The 13,232-nt window shown below is 51.3% G+C and overlaps 5 protein-coding genes across 5 annotated transcripts; 2 read left to right on the forward strand and 3 right to left on the reverse strand.

The window, feature by feature from the left end:
* Positions 1-1,080: 1,080 nt before the first annotated feature.
* CC84DRAFT_1259262 (uncharacterized protein) lies at positions 1,081-1,845 on the reverse strand (the record flags this gene model as incomplete). The annotated part of the gene is made up of 2 exons (XM_018184896.1): positions 1,081-1,433; positions 1,527-1,845. The coding sequence occupies 2 exons, from the start codon at positions 1,843-1,845 to the stop codon at positions 1,081-1,083; spliced, it is 672 nt and encodes a 223-aa protein (XP_018036305.1).
* A 2,928-nt stretch (positions 1,846-4,773) lies between these two features.
* CC84DRAFT_1063901 (uncharacterized protein) lies at positions 4,774-5,766 on the forward strand (the record flags this gene model as incomplete). The annotated part of the gene is made up of 3 exons (XM_018173618.1): positions 4,774-4,944; positions 4,991-5,360; positions 5,408-5,766. Coding segments are annotated over 3 exons (900 nt in total), but the record flags the coding sequence as incomplete, so codon positions are not given.
* A 606-nt stretch (positions 5,767-6,372) lies between these two features.
* CC84DRAFT_1259264 (uncharacterized protein) lies at positions 6,373-8,391 on the reverse strand (the record flags this gene model as incomplete). Its single annotated transcript, XM_018184897.1, has 4 exons — positions 7,908-8,391; positions 7,300-7,855; positions 6,585-7,249; positions 6,373-6,531 (listed from the first exon to the last, which is right to left on the reverse strand). Exons 1-4 carry the CDS (start codon positions 8,010-8,012, stop codon positions 6,373-6,375), a joined length of 1,485 nt encoding a protein of 494 aa, XP_018036307.1. The 5' UTR covers positions 8,013-8,391.
* Positions 8,392-9,193: 802 nt separating this feature from the next.
* Positions 9,194-11,286, forward strand: CC84DRAFT_1196195 (beta-lactamase/transpeptidase-like protein). The gene is made up of 2 exons (XM_018181442.1): positions 9,194-9,972; positions 10,027-11,286. Exons 1-2 carry the CDS (start codon positions 9,577-9,579, stop codon positions 11,215-11,217), a joined length of 1,587 nt encoding a protein of 528 aa, XP_018036308.1. The 5' UTR covers positions 9,194-9,576; the 3' UTR covers positions 11,218-11,286.
* Positions 11,253-12,918, reverse strand: CC84DRAFT_1244755 (FAD/FMN-containing dehydrogenase; the record flags this gene model as incomplete). Its single annotated transcript, XM_018184162.1, has 3 exons — positions 11,253-11,955; positions 12,006-12,217; positions 12,266-12,918. 3 exons carry the CDS (start codon positions 12,916-12,918, stop codon positions 11,288-11,290), a joined length of 1,533 nt encoding a protein of 510 aa, XP_018036309.1. The 3' UTR covers positions 11,253-11,287.
* Between the last annotated feature and the right edge of the window lie 314 nt (positions 12,919-13,232).

Consider the following 13,232-nt stretch of genomic DNA (forward strand, 5'->3'; position numbering starts at 1 on the left):
GAGATTGGTAGAGATTGGTAGAGATTGGTAGAGATTGGTAGAGATTGGTAGAGATTGGTAGAGATTGGTAGAGATTGGTAGAGATTGGTAGAGATCTAGGCAGGGGAGCTGCTCATAGTGCTGTGGGACCCGGTACTCCTTTGTACGCAAAGTATGTCGTCTTCTAATTTACAAGTGGTGAAAAGGTGAGGAAATATACTAAAAACATGATATTCCAAAGTTGGTAAACGGGATAACCATTGCCGAAGATGAACTACCCAATTGGTGCTCAAATCAATAAGTTGCCCTCTGAGCTATGTTCAAGTGTTCCCTAGCGATATCAATGAAGCTGTCTTTACACACCGAGATTGTCTTTACACACCGAGGTTGCCTTTAAACATCGAGATTGGCCAAGATTCTCTTCGCATCCATCATCACGTAGCGTATGACCTTAAAGAAGACTCCTCGAGGGATCCCTTCGCTGCTCCAACATATTCCAGGATGTTAATTGCAGCCAGCGGGATCAGAGGCTCCGTCTCCAGCACGTCTGTCAATTCAAGCCAAGGGTATACGGCCTGTTGGCATACCGTAGCAAAATCAATCTCGCTCGCTGGAACCGCCCTGGCCTTCCTGAGCGCTTCAAGGGCTAAAGTGAAAACAAATCCGTTGAACAGTAACGACAAAGTAACGACTCATGGGTCCATGAAGCACTAGCAGGAGCAATGCCGCACATTTCCTGGATCTCGTTGTTGGACGCACCAAACCTTGTTGAGGCTGAACTATTTTATCGAAGAAGGTAGAAGGTCGTAGTTGGGATGTAGGCCGAGTCTCCGCCGTCCTTGCGAAGTTGCGCCACGTAGCGACTGTCATACTCCTGTTGTAGTATCCCCTGCGACATCGGGACTGGCCAACATCCGTGGGAATGTCGATAAGGTTGGCGAGAATCGTGCCGTGAAAGTCTGGCGAGATGGAAATAAGTTGCTTCACGGATACCCGTGTGGACGGGAAGTACTTGAGTGCCCACTGTGTGTCGAGGTTACCCTGGGACCAACCGATGACGTTGACTTTATGTGCGGTGATGTCGTGGACGTAGTTGACTGCTTAGGCTATATACTCAGCATTCGCCTGGTCATCACCAAGCATAGCCTCTGGTATATTGAGCCATACTGGCTGCCCATTTGATGGATCTGCCTGGAGGATCTTCGCGAAAATTCCGTCGAAATTGACACCACCCATTGTGGCGGTTCCAGGGACGAGTAAAACAGGGCTGGGCGCATTCGCGGCCTGAAATGTTGAAGGAATGAAGATGGCGGATCGTAGAGCCAATTCACTGACTGAGAACTTGGCATCCATCTGTTCAGCTCGTGGATAAATCGTCCTCGGCGGCGCTGAATTGATGTTTGTGAAAGAGTTGATACCCTGGGAGCCTTCTCCTATAGTTGCACCCTGAATACCTCATGGTCGTGTGAGCGTGCGTAGAATACCGTACAGCGTGTAGTTAATACTAGTTTGAACATATCTGGCGTTGCGTCTGTTCCGAAACCGACCTTGGACATAGCTGAAGATATCATCAGTGTCCTTTGGCGAGCTTGTTGGCATCGGGTGGAGGAGCTGGGTTAGTGTTCCATTCAAGGCTTGTACCAGTGTCGCTGTTAAAGCGCCTTTGGTCCCTACAAGACCACCGACGAGGCTACTGAGAAGTTGAGGCTCTGGGACTGGGGCGCGGATAGCGATAGTGGATTCAGGTTTGGGTGAATTCGTTGGCACGCTGTGAACTCCTATTACAAGGAAGGATGCAGCAAGGAGACGAGAGGCGCCATGTTTGGTTTGCGGAGGGGATAGGTCTGTGCCTTTGATGTTCGACATGCGATATGATGTACGTTTTAGCAAACTTTCTGAACAAACAAGCTACGGGGAATTCTTGTCCCTCACGTTAATTTAGTCCTCTCACTGGCTATTGCGCCGGTTCACGCGGCCCCAACTCAGCTCAGTGATGAAGCTCCACAAGGTCCAAGCCTGGAGGCTCCGACTTCAAGTCGCTGCAGATCATTCCTCCGAATCGGGTAATGTCAGAACGCTCTATACCGTAAGCGGTCGACTAATGCAACAGCCCAGGCACTATAATCGATCAGTATTAAGGTCAATCGAAGGACCATCACGAGGGCATCAATAGTGACGAGCAGCGACGAAGGCATGGACCAATGGCGAAACGGACGGAACGTGCCGAAATGTCAATCTCGCTGGCAAAGATGTGGCTTATCTATGGCGCCAGCTAATGCCAGCGCTTGAAGGTCCGCGAGGTCATATTGGCCGCGAATTAGCCGACTCAGCCCTTATGTAAACAAAAATAAGAGCGACAGTTTCAAAATTGTGAAAGCTAGTAGCCCTGAGTATCACGATGTGCTGGAAGCCTGACAACACGGTTCACAGCTCGGAAACCTCATGGTGAATTGGGGGCTGAAACTCGGGATCTCTAGCATGTGTCTAGCGTGCCAATCTGTGTTTCCAGATCTCACCGAGCTACAGCAGACAAACCCGACTTTTTCTGCTTCAGACCATGTCCCACGATGTTGGCCCCCTTCCGGCGACCCTCAATTCGAGGTTTTCGTTTCAAAGAAGACCTCGGCACGTCCTACAATCCTCTTGAATGCTTCGTACCATAGGTGCCCACTTCCCCTTTGAAAACTTGTAAGAGTAAATGATATACACAACTAGTTGAACTCTACCAGGAATATTTGACAGACGAGGGGTCCCATAAAATCTCGTTTAGTGGCCTGCGATTATGACATGCCTCTGTATATGGCAATGGCTAATCGAATTCAGGGACCAGTAACCTCGTTCATGTACAGCAGACGCCTAAGGCGAGGTCGCCATGGAGATGGAGAGAAGAAAGAGCTGTACACATCAACTCGAAGTTTCCCTTTAGGTTGTAGACACTGCTACAGCCCTACAAGATCAGAACGTGTGGATGGAGTGTTAACTGCTGACTTCGGGACAACGCAAATCCAAAATTGAGAGATGAGGCAACGAAGCTTTGACGTTAATTGCGGTCCTATAAGGCTCTTTCGTTCAACTCCACGTGCGCCATGCGGCGCCTAGCAACCTTAAATGATTAGAATCAGCCTTATTCAGAGTTAGCTATAGATGCCAAGGGTAATCATGCATGCATGTACGTACGTTCAATTTTAGCCCAAACGCTGCCCAACCCGACATCTGAGGGTTCCTAGCGCATACGATAGGAAACCCTTCTTGCAAGAACCCCAGGTGAAGACCATGGGACGAGCAGGAACATCGTAGACATGTCTACGGTCCCAGATACTGGATAATAGCGCCTGAACCATGCGTGAGAACTCTGGCAACAACCGTGGAGATAGTCGCACAGAATATACGAGTTCTACACATACCACAGCCTCGGACTGGCAAGTGAATGTAATGACACTCTCAGCTCTGGCATGTTGTCGGGCAGCGGTCTTGCCTCAAAAGCATTGCGACGACTGTTGTAGAGTCAAGCCAGTCGCTCTCGCATCGTCGATATCATTCGCTCACAAAGACCGAGAACACCATTCCTAGAGACATCGAACTTTGAAAAAGCCCACGTTTCGAGCTCGGGTCCTGGACATAGACAACGTACAGGCCATTGTCGAGGCTAATTCGACTCTCTGAGCGCGAGAGTAGGTAACAGATAGATAGATACACGGGTCATAATGCCACGCAACACTGAGAGTCCCACTGATGTTTGTGATTCGCAATCTTGATGAGGTGATGGCTATGAAACCACCACGCCGTTATCTAACAACGCAACATCTCACAGAAAACACAGTGTGTCTAGATTCTATCTCCAATCGAAAGATAGACTGTGGGTCTTACTGGGGTACGCAAGCTGTGCGCTTGCACCCTACAACACCGTGTTCAAGTCTTTTCCCGCCTTCTACCATGACTTGCGAAAGAACGGAACTGGCCCTAAAATCGAACCGTGTCGATTGCGAGTAAAGGTGATGGATGCGCAGATGCCACTGTTCTGGAAAAGAGTACCTAGGTATGTACCTGTGTGTATGGAGGTATGAGGTGGCCAAGCCAGCGTCCACGATGAAACCTTAGTTGCATGTCGAAGGATAAATCCCCAAAAGATGGATGTGTTGCAATGTAATGCACACGACATGGCTGGGGATCAGAACACAGGCGACACAATGCGCGGCAAGCAGCCGTTAAAGATGCGTGGCTCAACTTTTAGGGACAAACCTCCTCGTCTCTTCGGAACATCATCCGTACGCGATGAGACGGTCGGTCCATGGCCGAATCATAAAACATGCACTAGTCTAAATGTCGGTAATTGCTAACCGCGACCGGATCGGAAGAGACCGGCACGGTGGAAAGGGGTAAAATCACCGCGAACCGCTCGCGGGGAAGCGCGACATACGTGCGCCACCATCCATGCTTTCGATACCCTGTGATGTTTACCAGGTACCCAGGACACGCAAATCTTAAATGGTTCGACGCGCGGCGCATCAAGGGGCTCTTGCGGCACATCGAACCACTGCCTTCTCACAGCTCTCCAGCATGTATCAAACTTTGTTCGCGAATTGGGCGGTCTCCCCCGCAGCGCTGTTCGTGTCGCGTATTGGAACTTTCAGCGGTGCGGCACGCAATGGTGCTCCCGCTAGTGTTATAGCCTAGGGTGCGGCACCTTCGTGACTCGTCTCCGCGACCCTCTTTCCCCGTTCCCCGTCTCCCATCACGGCATCGTCCGTGGACCGTTCGTGGGTCGAAACACTGACAGCTGCGACTCCAGCAACCATGACTTCGACAACAGCGATGCCACCGTACTCAAACAACTCGTCGATTTACCTGATACCAGTCACAACCCTGGGTGTAATCGCTTTGGCTCTGGTTTTTCTGCGCATATACACTCGAGCAACGAGAATACGGAAGCTCTATCTCGATGACTGGCTCATCATCGGAGGCGAGGTTGGTGATCAAGTAAAAGACAAGGGGTTCTGCTAACAGATTCCAGGTGCTCTCCCTCCTTAGCATGGCGTTTGCTTACACTGCCATCGCTCATGGCTGGGGAAAGCCCATGGCATACGTCACTCCCTACGACCTGAAGTTGGCATTGATGATGCAGTTTGGAATGCAATTCGCATGGCTCTTATCACTTTGCTTGGTACGCCTATCAGTGGCAGCATCATTGCTCCGATTCAACTCCAGCATTTGGTGGAGATATACGCTGTACTTCATCATGGGGCTACAGAGCCTCATCACGATGTCGTACGTTGTAATCCAATTGGGACAGTGCACGCCGATTTCCGCGAGCTGGGAGACGGTTCCTGACGTGAAGTGCTGGCCGACGGATCCGATCGTGAATTACGGGTGGGCTGTGTCTGGTATGCGACATGATCTGCCTCTCCTCCCCAGTGCTGACAGTTGCTAGCGATTTACATCTTGATGGACCTCGCTTTCTCGCTCCTACCAATTAAACTGATCCGCGGTCTCTCGCGGTCTACTGCCGAGAAAGTCCTCATCGGGTTTCTCATGTCGCTCGGACTACTTGCCACTGCCATTCTCTGTGCGAAGCTGACCACATTTCTGAGTTTTGGCACTGGAGATGCGCTTCAAGCGACCATGGTCCCGTCCGTATACGCAATATTGGAAAATATAGTCGGCATTATTGCATGCTCGCTTCCGGCTCTGAAGTCGCCTGCGGAGAGGGCCTTGAAACGATTGGGGATACTGAAAGAACACCAGCTCACAAGACCGAGCTTTGTCAACACTGTTACTTTGTCAACGGTGATAGATCACGGCGTCGACGATCGATCTGGGAGCCAAGGATCTTCGCAGCCGGGTAAAAATGCCTTACGATTTGACTCTGTTGCATTCAAACCGGGAAGTGTGGACTCTTCGCAGCGGCCAGCGACGGGCTCTGATATTGTGTAAATATGGGAACCTTTTTGGCGTTTCTTGGGGGTTCTTGTACGATCTAGGATGCTGTCATGACCGGAGCACACGATCGAGGCGCTCTGATTACACCTTTCTCACTATGGAGGGAGCTGGACTCCCTATTTAATGCTCATTCTTCATACAATGATTCACTCACGTCGATGGGCCCGTGTGGGGTATAAGAGGAGATTGAATGAGTATGTTCTACACGAGAGCAAAACCCTTGCGCAAACGAATCGCATTATACAAGAAATGGCCGACATGGCGATGTCTTTCCACAGGGCAATCCTCAGAGTTGATGAACAACATACTCAGCTGTGCCGCGAAGCTTGTACAAGCGGTTGACTATCGTCCTCACATCACAACGCTGAACCCTAATTCAAGGGGAAAATTTACTTGGGTATCATTTACTAGTTTACACTTAAACATTATGGCATTAGCGCAGGGCTTTTTAGCACCTTAGCTGCGCATTCCTGCAGTAATCTGACCAAACTGTGAATCGATGAAATAATTGACCTTCCTCGCCGACATGGCCCTGGCAGGAAACGCCAGGTCACTACCCTTCAATTCCGGACTACTACCCGCTGACGATATTATGGTCCCAGTGTGCGATATCGCCTATGGATGTCAGTCACGTACATCTGCCTTCGCTGCATGCACAAGCTACTCACCTCACTCATGTCCACCGACGCGTACTTCGATCTCGCTGAGTCGCTCCACACCATGGTCTCACGCTTGACCATTATACCGTCTCTTTGCAACTCCTGCTTCCTGATATTATGATATGCTGAGGTGGGATCTATCATCACACTTTCTGCCGCTGAATACCGCTGGCCATCCGGACCAACCACGTGCAGATCGCCGCCCTTGTAGGTCATTGGTCTTCGTGGAATGATACCAATAATCGACTGAGGCCATTTCGCTATTGATGCTCTTGGCTGGATGCGTTCGTGTCGTGGTAATACTGGCTGCTCTTTATTGCGGATCGCCTCAAGTAGCCGCAAAGCCTTGCCTTTAAGGCTGTCCGAAAGCTTCTCGTTCAGCTTTTCACTTGGGGTTGTTTCAATCCTGCGACTCCGGCGGGAGGTGTAGAAGGCTCGTAATGCGGGGAGTGAGCCCGCCATAACCGCCACAGACGCTTCGCAGTGCAGCATGAAACTTAGCCAGGCCATACCAAATTGCCATTTCCCAAAGACGTTGCGATGCATGCCGGCAGCAAGGCGAGCAATGCTGAGAATGACGCAAATGCTCGACAGACATAGAACAATCGCGATGGGAACTTTATTCTGTAGTTTAAGGTGCGACATCTTGAGTAGCGTCAAAGGGATGCTGATAACTGCGCGATGTTAGCGAACATATTCTGAATTGAGAATGCGAACCACATACTCATAAGATCAGTCACAATGTCCAAGGACTGCACTACCACACCCGAGCTAATACTGAACGTGTACTGGTTTTCTAGGAAGCACTGCGTCGCATCGGCACCGAAGCGCGGACACAAAATGAAGCTCTCCAAGATGACGACGATGCAGCTCGTTCCAGTTGCTGCCACTGTCACCCAGAAATACGCCGTAAGCTTGCGGCTCACATTCCTGCACATCTTATGGAATAACGCCAGGAAGCTGCACTTGACTGAAAATATCGCTAGCCATCCTAAAGTGAGGTATGCAATGAGAATCGAAGGTCCGCTGTTGAAGAGGTTTTTGCTCAGTTCTGGATCGCTCGTGAAGTATCTGAGTACAGAAAGGTTGAGTGTGGCGCCATCAGTTCGATACATCGTCTCGGTAAAGGAAAGAATGAGACCCATTTCTGCGACCAAGCAAGTCGTGGCGAAAAGTATGAAATAGTCTTCGAGGTTAAGTGTCTGCGCGCTTCGATATCGAAAGAATAATCGTGCGACGGACGCTGATACCGCGAGGATGCCGAGTAGTATAGAGACGACCTGGCCATGTTAGAATCCCCTCGTTAGCCACCTCCCACCTCTTGCGACTTACCTTGAGGCTTAATTTGTCCACGCGACAAGCATGGTCGATCATCCAGTAGATATTTCCCACCGGCACCTCCGGTACATCTTTCACGATCTCCAGAATCTGGTTCATGATCGTACACTAGACCCAACCTGAGTTCAATGGTCGTACATGCAAGGCTAGCAGAGTGCAAGCAGATGCGAAAGAGGCCGGCATGCTTCCATATTCATAGTCGGGCTTACCACTTGCGGGAATACCAGATGGGGACGCAGGATAGAGGAATACGTCTGTGCGGCCACGAGGCCGCGAGGGTTGGCCTTGCGCGTGGTCTCACTGCTAGGAGCTATCGCTCAGGCAGTCTATCTCTCTAGCTGTCTAGGCTCTAGGCACCTAACAAACCTCTTCGACTAAATGCGCTGCGAAAACTAGAGCGATACCTGAAGGGCGACTGATCTTCCACGAAGATATTCGCAAGCTGGTGATTGGAATGGATTTCCTGCCGATTTAGATCATGTCGAATGTTGGTGGGCGCGGTAGCAGCCTGGGCTCGGACTTTGTCGTAGTGAGGCGCAGCGTAAGCCCGCCAGTGTGGTCAGACGCTTTGCAAAGTCCCCGAAATAGCCAATACACGCGAGGTGAGGGATGCAGGACATATCTGCATTGGGAAATCTGGGTGATCGCTCGTCTTCTGAAACACTGGCACTGTGCATGCAATCGAGCGTGTTCAATCACGTGATGTGTATAGTAGCGAGGTTGCGTTGGGCAAAGTCAATCAGCTAGTCACGGCTTGCAACGCTTCTGGAAAGACTGTTCAGAAATTGACTGAGGATTATAGATTGAGTTGCCCGGCATCGTTTTGCAAGCCAGAGACAAGACGTGGGGGGCCAGGCCGCGGCGCGTCAAGCTGCGTGATGGTGGCTTGACTTTGGGTTACAATGCTTGCTACATAATTCTATCAGTGGCAAGGCCATGCGCAAGTGCCCTCAGTGATTTTTTCAAGCAACTTCAGGACCTCGGAAGAGGGACTGGTTGATTTCGGATGTTGAGACGGTGTCCTGTTAGAGGTAGTGGGGATATCAGCGAAGTCGAGCGGGACGGAGGACCTTCCCTACCTACAGTAAGTATACGGCAGCGGACCATGGTGCTTAGATGTAGCCAAGTTGCAGTCGAGGGATAGGCTCGGGTTGTGAGCTGTGTAGACGCTCGGGGTACGGCTTGTGCACTCTTGCTGGGAAGCTTGTGGTGTGTGATACGCCGCCGTGCTAGGTCCGCCAGCAGAACGCCGCCATCGACCACGCACCGTCACCCAACACCACGCCTCGAACCTAGCCGCCATTCCGCCGCGTGGTTACATGTCTAGGTGGCAAAAGATTGCCGATGCACCATGTTGTTCAAACCGCAGAGCGCCTCGGCTCCCACAACGAAGAGCGCGCTCAGCCCCCAGTTCAAACTGCGCCCCGCATAATTCCGTGCGAGTGGGCTCACACCCGACCGACCGACGCGGCGACCTTACCACCGACCACGTTTGTAACGATTCTATGATAGGAAGCAGCATATATCCGCCTGTAGTTTAGAGCGTTATAAATATCGGCCTCATTTTCATGAAGAGGAGACGTCCATCTGACACCAACTTCTTTTTCTAGCATCAAGCGCGCATCTACCAAGCGATCCACTCGATATCATAGCCAGCCCTACTATGACATACGCAAAGTACTGTCTGCCGCCAGGATACTCTCTTCCCCCGCCCATCGCGGTGCAGCCTCTCCTATTAACGGCTGAACTTGAGCACGCCTTGAAATCTCGCACATGGTACAGCAAAACTACCATCGCCATCAAAGCCTCATTGGGAGGGAAGCTTATCTTCCACCATGCGCATCGCGCTAGTCATGAGGACGCTGCGAATCTATACGACACCAAGATCCGGATAGCGAGTGTGACGAAGGTCTTCACCGTTCTCGCAGTGTTGCTCTCAAGAGCAGAAATTAGGTGGGAAGATAGCATCACCAAATACATCCCAGGCCTGGACGAAGCGGCATATGCTGACGTGACCATCGGTGCGCTGGCCGGACATACGAGCGGTTTGGGTAGATTCGTACGTATAGCTCGAGCCTGAACCTGTATAAAGCTATTACTAACCGTTACGAAGGGTTACACGGGTGATCTTGCGCTCATACCAGGATTCTCTCCAGCGCAGCTTGGTTTGCCAGAAGTCACTCACACGTTACCTGGATGCGATGCTTTTCCCGGGGGGGAGGTCTGTTCCAGGTTCCAAGTTCTCGATATGTTCAACGACCCAGCATACTCCCCGACAACTATAAACACCGAGCCGCTATACACCAACATTGCATTCAACCTTCTCGGAATGGCACTCGAGCATGTTCACTCCAAGCCTTACGAGCAGATCATCCAAGAACTCATCTTCGCCCCCATCGGTATGCATGCCTCTTCGTTTGAAACTCCAAATGCCATCGATGGTATTCTGCCACAAGCCGGTGAACGGTGGTTCGCCGCCCCCTTTGGCAACTTCAACCCCTCAGGTGGCATCTGGAGTACGCCTAACGACATGCTTCTCTTCCTCGAAGCACTGCAATCCCACAAATTGCTTTCCGCCGCCCAGACCCGCAAGTGGCTGCAACCGTCATCGCTGCTGCCTTCCCTCCATCAACTCATTGGCGCACCGTGGGAAATCTTCCGCCCAACAGATATCGACGTAGCTGTTCCTCGTCCCATCAATTTGTACGCAAAAGCTGGCGGAGTTGCAGGATACTCCAGCTACGCAGTACTCGTGCCAGAGTACAACATTGCGCTGACAATTCACGCCGCTGGGAACGATGCAACGCGTGCAGTGCAAGATATGCTGCCGTTGATAGCCAAACCCCTGATTTCACATGCCGACGAGCAAGTGAGGTCTCGAGTATCTGTGAATTATGCTGGCACATACCGCTCGAACGATGACAACAAAAGTATCTCATTGGTGGTCGATGATGGACCTGGCCTACTAGTGCAGTCGGCTATCATGAACGGTGTCGCTATCATACCAGCTTTGGCTAAAATGCAAGGCTTAGATCCCTCTAATGCTACTGCAAGGTTATACCCCACGGATCCAGACTCAAATGGAAGCAACAAGGAGCATTGGAGCTTGTTGCTAGATAGGGCGAAAGACGGCGCGGCACGTGGATTTGCAGAGCAAGAATGTGCAAGCTGGAATTGGGGCGATACTGCGCGGTATGGAGGTCAGCCCTTGGACAGGATAGTGTTCCACATGCGCGAAGGCAAAGCCATTGGGGTTGCACTAGTGGGCTGGAGAACGACAGTTCTGGACAGATTAGAGTCATGAGAGTTTGCGAAAGTGCGCGGGAAAGGCAAACCGGCGTACTGCCGTTCAGCTACACTATCTACACGCCACTTCAATCATACAACCCCAGAATCTGCCCCACAATGCTCTTGAAGATACCGTTCGGATCAAATTTCTCCCTCACCTTCTTGAATCTCGCAAGGTGCGACGCATCAATCTTATCCTTCGCCAGCGTAAACACCTCCCGCGTGTTCTTCGTCCAATGTGGCCGGCACGGGAACTCGGTGATCAGCGCCTGCGCAAGATTGTGGTAAAATGGCTCATTGTACCTCAGCTTGTCACCAATCGTCGGCTGGAAGCTCGGGAAATCGAACATGATGGCACCCTTGCTCCAGTCTGCACCGTCCGAGGTATTTGTTGTAACTTGGCCCAGTAGGTCGAAATACGCCTTGCCGAACTTAATGTTGATGCCGCTGCGGTACGTGCTGGTCATGGGCTTTCCGGCTGCGGCGGAGTCGTCGAAGGCTTTGCGGACGCGTTTGAGCACCGCGTTGGCTTGTGTGACGGGAAATGCGAGTTCCAGTGTGAGTCCACGAAGTCCATAATCCCACTCTGTGCCATAGCCTGGGTAGAGACCGCCGATCAGGACGTCGTAGTTCCAGCCATACACGGGCCATGTGAGTATAGCCTTGTCGGTGGTCTTCTCGTGGAAGTTGGGCGCAGACCACAAGGCGAAGAAGGTCGTCTCGGCTAGCTGGTTAGAGGTCGCAAGATATTTTCCTGTAGCTTGTTAGGTGTGAACGGGATGGTGGAAGTTCGTGTTAACATACCAGCATTGAGGATGCCGAGAGCAAGATCCGCTTCAGTCTTTGTGACGCTGAACGTTGACTGAAAGCCTTCCTGGGTGGAGTTGTTGATGTCGACTTTGTCGTAGTACCTGTGGTGAAACTTCTTCAAGAAAGGCCACCACCAGAGGTTGGCTGTGGCATAGGGTTGAATCATTCCGTAGATATCTCCATTGAGAACTTGGTCCTCTGCCAGACTGCATAGATTTCAGCACCATTCTCAAAGCTATTGGCGGACTCCTTACATCTTCTGTTGCGCATATACCTTGAAGTCAGGATAAACCTTGAACTTGATTCGTGCAATAACACCAAGTAGTCCCAACGAGGTCGACGCTGCAAGCCAATCATCGTTGCTGTTGTCCCGCTTCACCACAGTGATGTTGCCCTTGCCATCGATGATGTGAAGTTCGAGCGCGCCGGCTGCTACCATGCTGTCTTCTCTGAGGCTGCTGCGATGCGCTCCCATGGCGATACTGCCTGCGAGAGTGATGTTCCAGTTGACAAGTGTGTAGCCAACGCTTGCGCCATTCGTATGCAGATATTCAGCGAGCTGGAGAAACGTGACACCTGCTTCGATCATCACGGAGCCCTCGGACGCACCTTCGGGTAGGTCCAAGTCTGAGATCTTATTGACATCCTCGGTGCGGATGATGACGGTTGTGGGATCATCGCTGCACATGGTATCGTACCACATGTGGCCTTTACCACTGGCTCGAACAGGTGTGTTTGACTCCGCTGCATCGCGAACGATGGTTTGCATCTCCTCCACGGAAGTAGCGTTGTAGACTTTTGCAACATTGTTGCAGGCAGGGTGGCCGGGGCCGTCGAAGGTATTGAAGGGCTCAGCGCGACAAGATAACGCTAGCGTAAGAAGACCAAGTACACAGCGGTAAGCCATGATGAGTAAACTGCGACCATAAAGCGGTCGCTGAATTATTGGAGGCGTAAGTCGATGCTATATATCGAGCACAGAGTGGCCGCTCTGGGAATTCTTGCGAACGCCGAACAATACACTTATTTAGATTCCTTGGAAAAGGAACTAACTACACTTTCATGTGTTCAACAACGTCATTCGCAGCTTCTCCATGCTTGTCATATTGGCAGGTACGTGTATACTCCGACGCAAAGCTTCGTAAGAACGTGGAAGCGTGACGGGAAGCCTCCAATGAGGTGCGTTACATGAGAGCACCGTCCACTCAGCTGCCCGATGCA

This window comes from Paraphaeosphaeria sporulosa, assembly GCF_001642045.1.
Source record: "Paraphaeosphaeria sporulosa strain AP3s5-JAC2a unplaced genomic scaffold CC84scaffold_5, whole genome shotgun sequence".
In the NCBI taxonomy this organism is placed as follows: Eukaryota; Fungi; Ascomycota; class Dothideomycetes; order Pleosporales; family Didymosphaeriaceae; genus Paraphaeosphaeria; species Paraphaeosphaeria sporulosa.

What these genes read in the sequence shown, in the direction of transcription:
- CC84DRAFT_1196195 (XM_018181442.1), top strand. Translation starts at nt 9,577, where the DNA reads ATGACATACGCAAAGTACTGTCTGCCGCCAGGATACTCTCTTCCCCCG. An exon ending in CGAGCGGTTTGGGTAGATTC is followed by an intron (nt 9,973 to 10,026) that starts GTACGTATAGCT and finishes ACCGTTACGAAG; the next exon opens with GGTTACACGGGTGATCTTGC.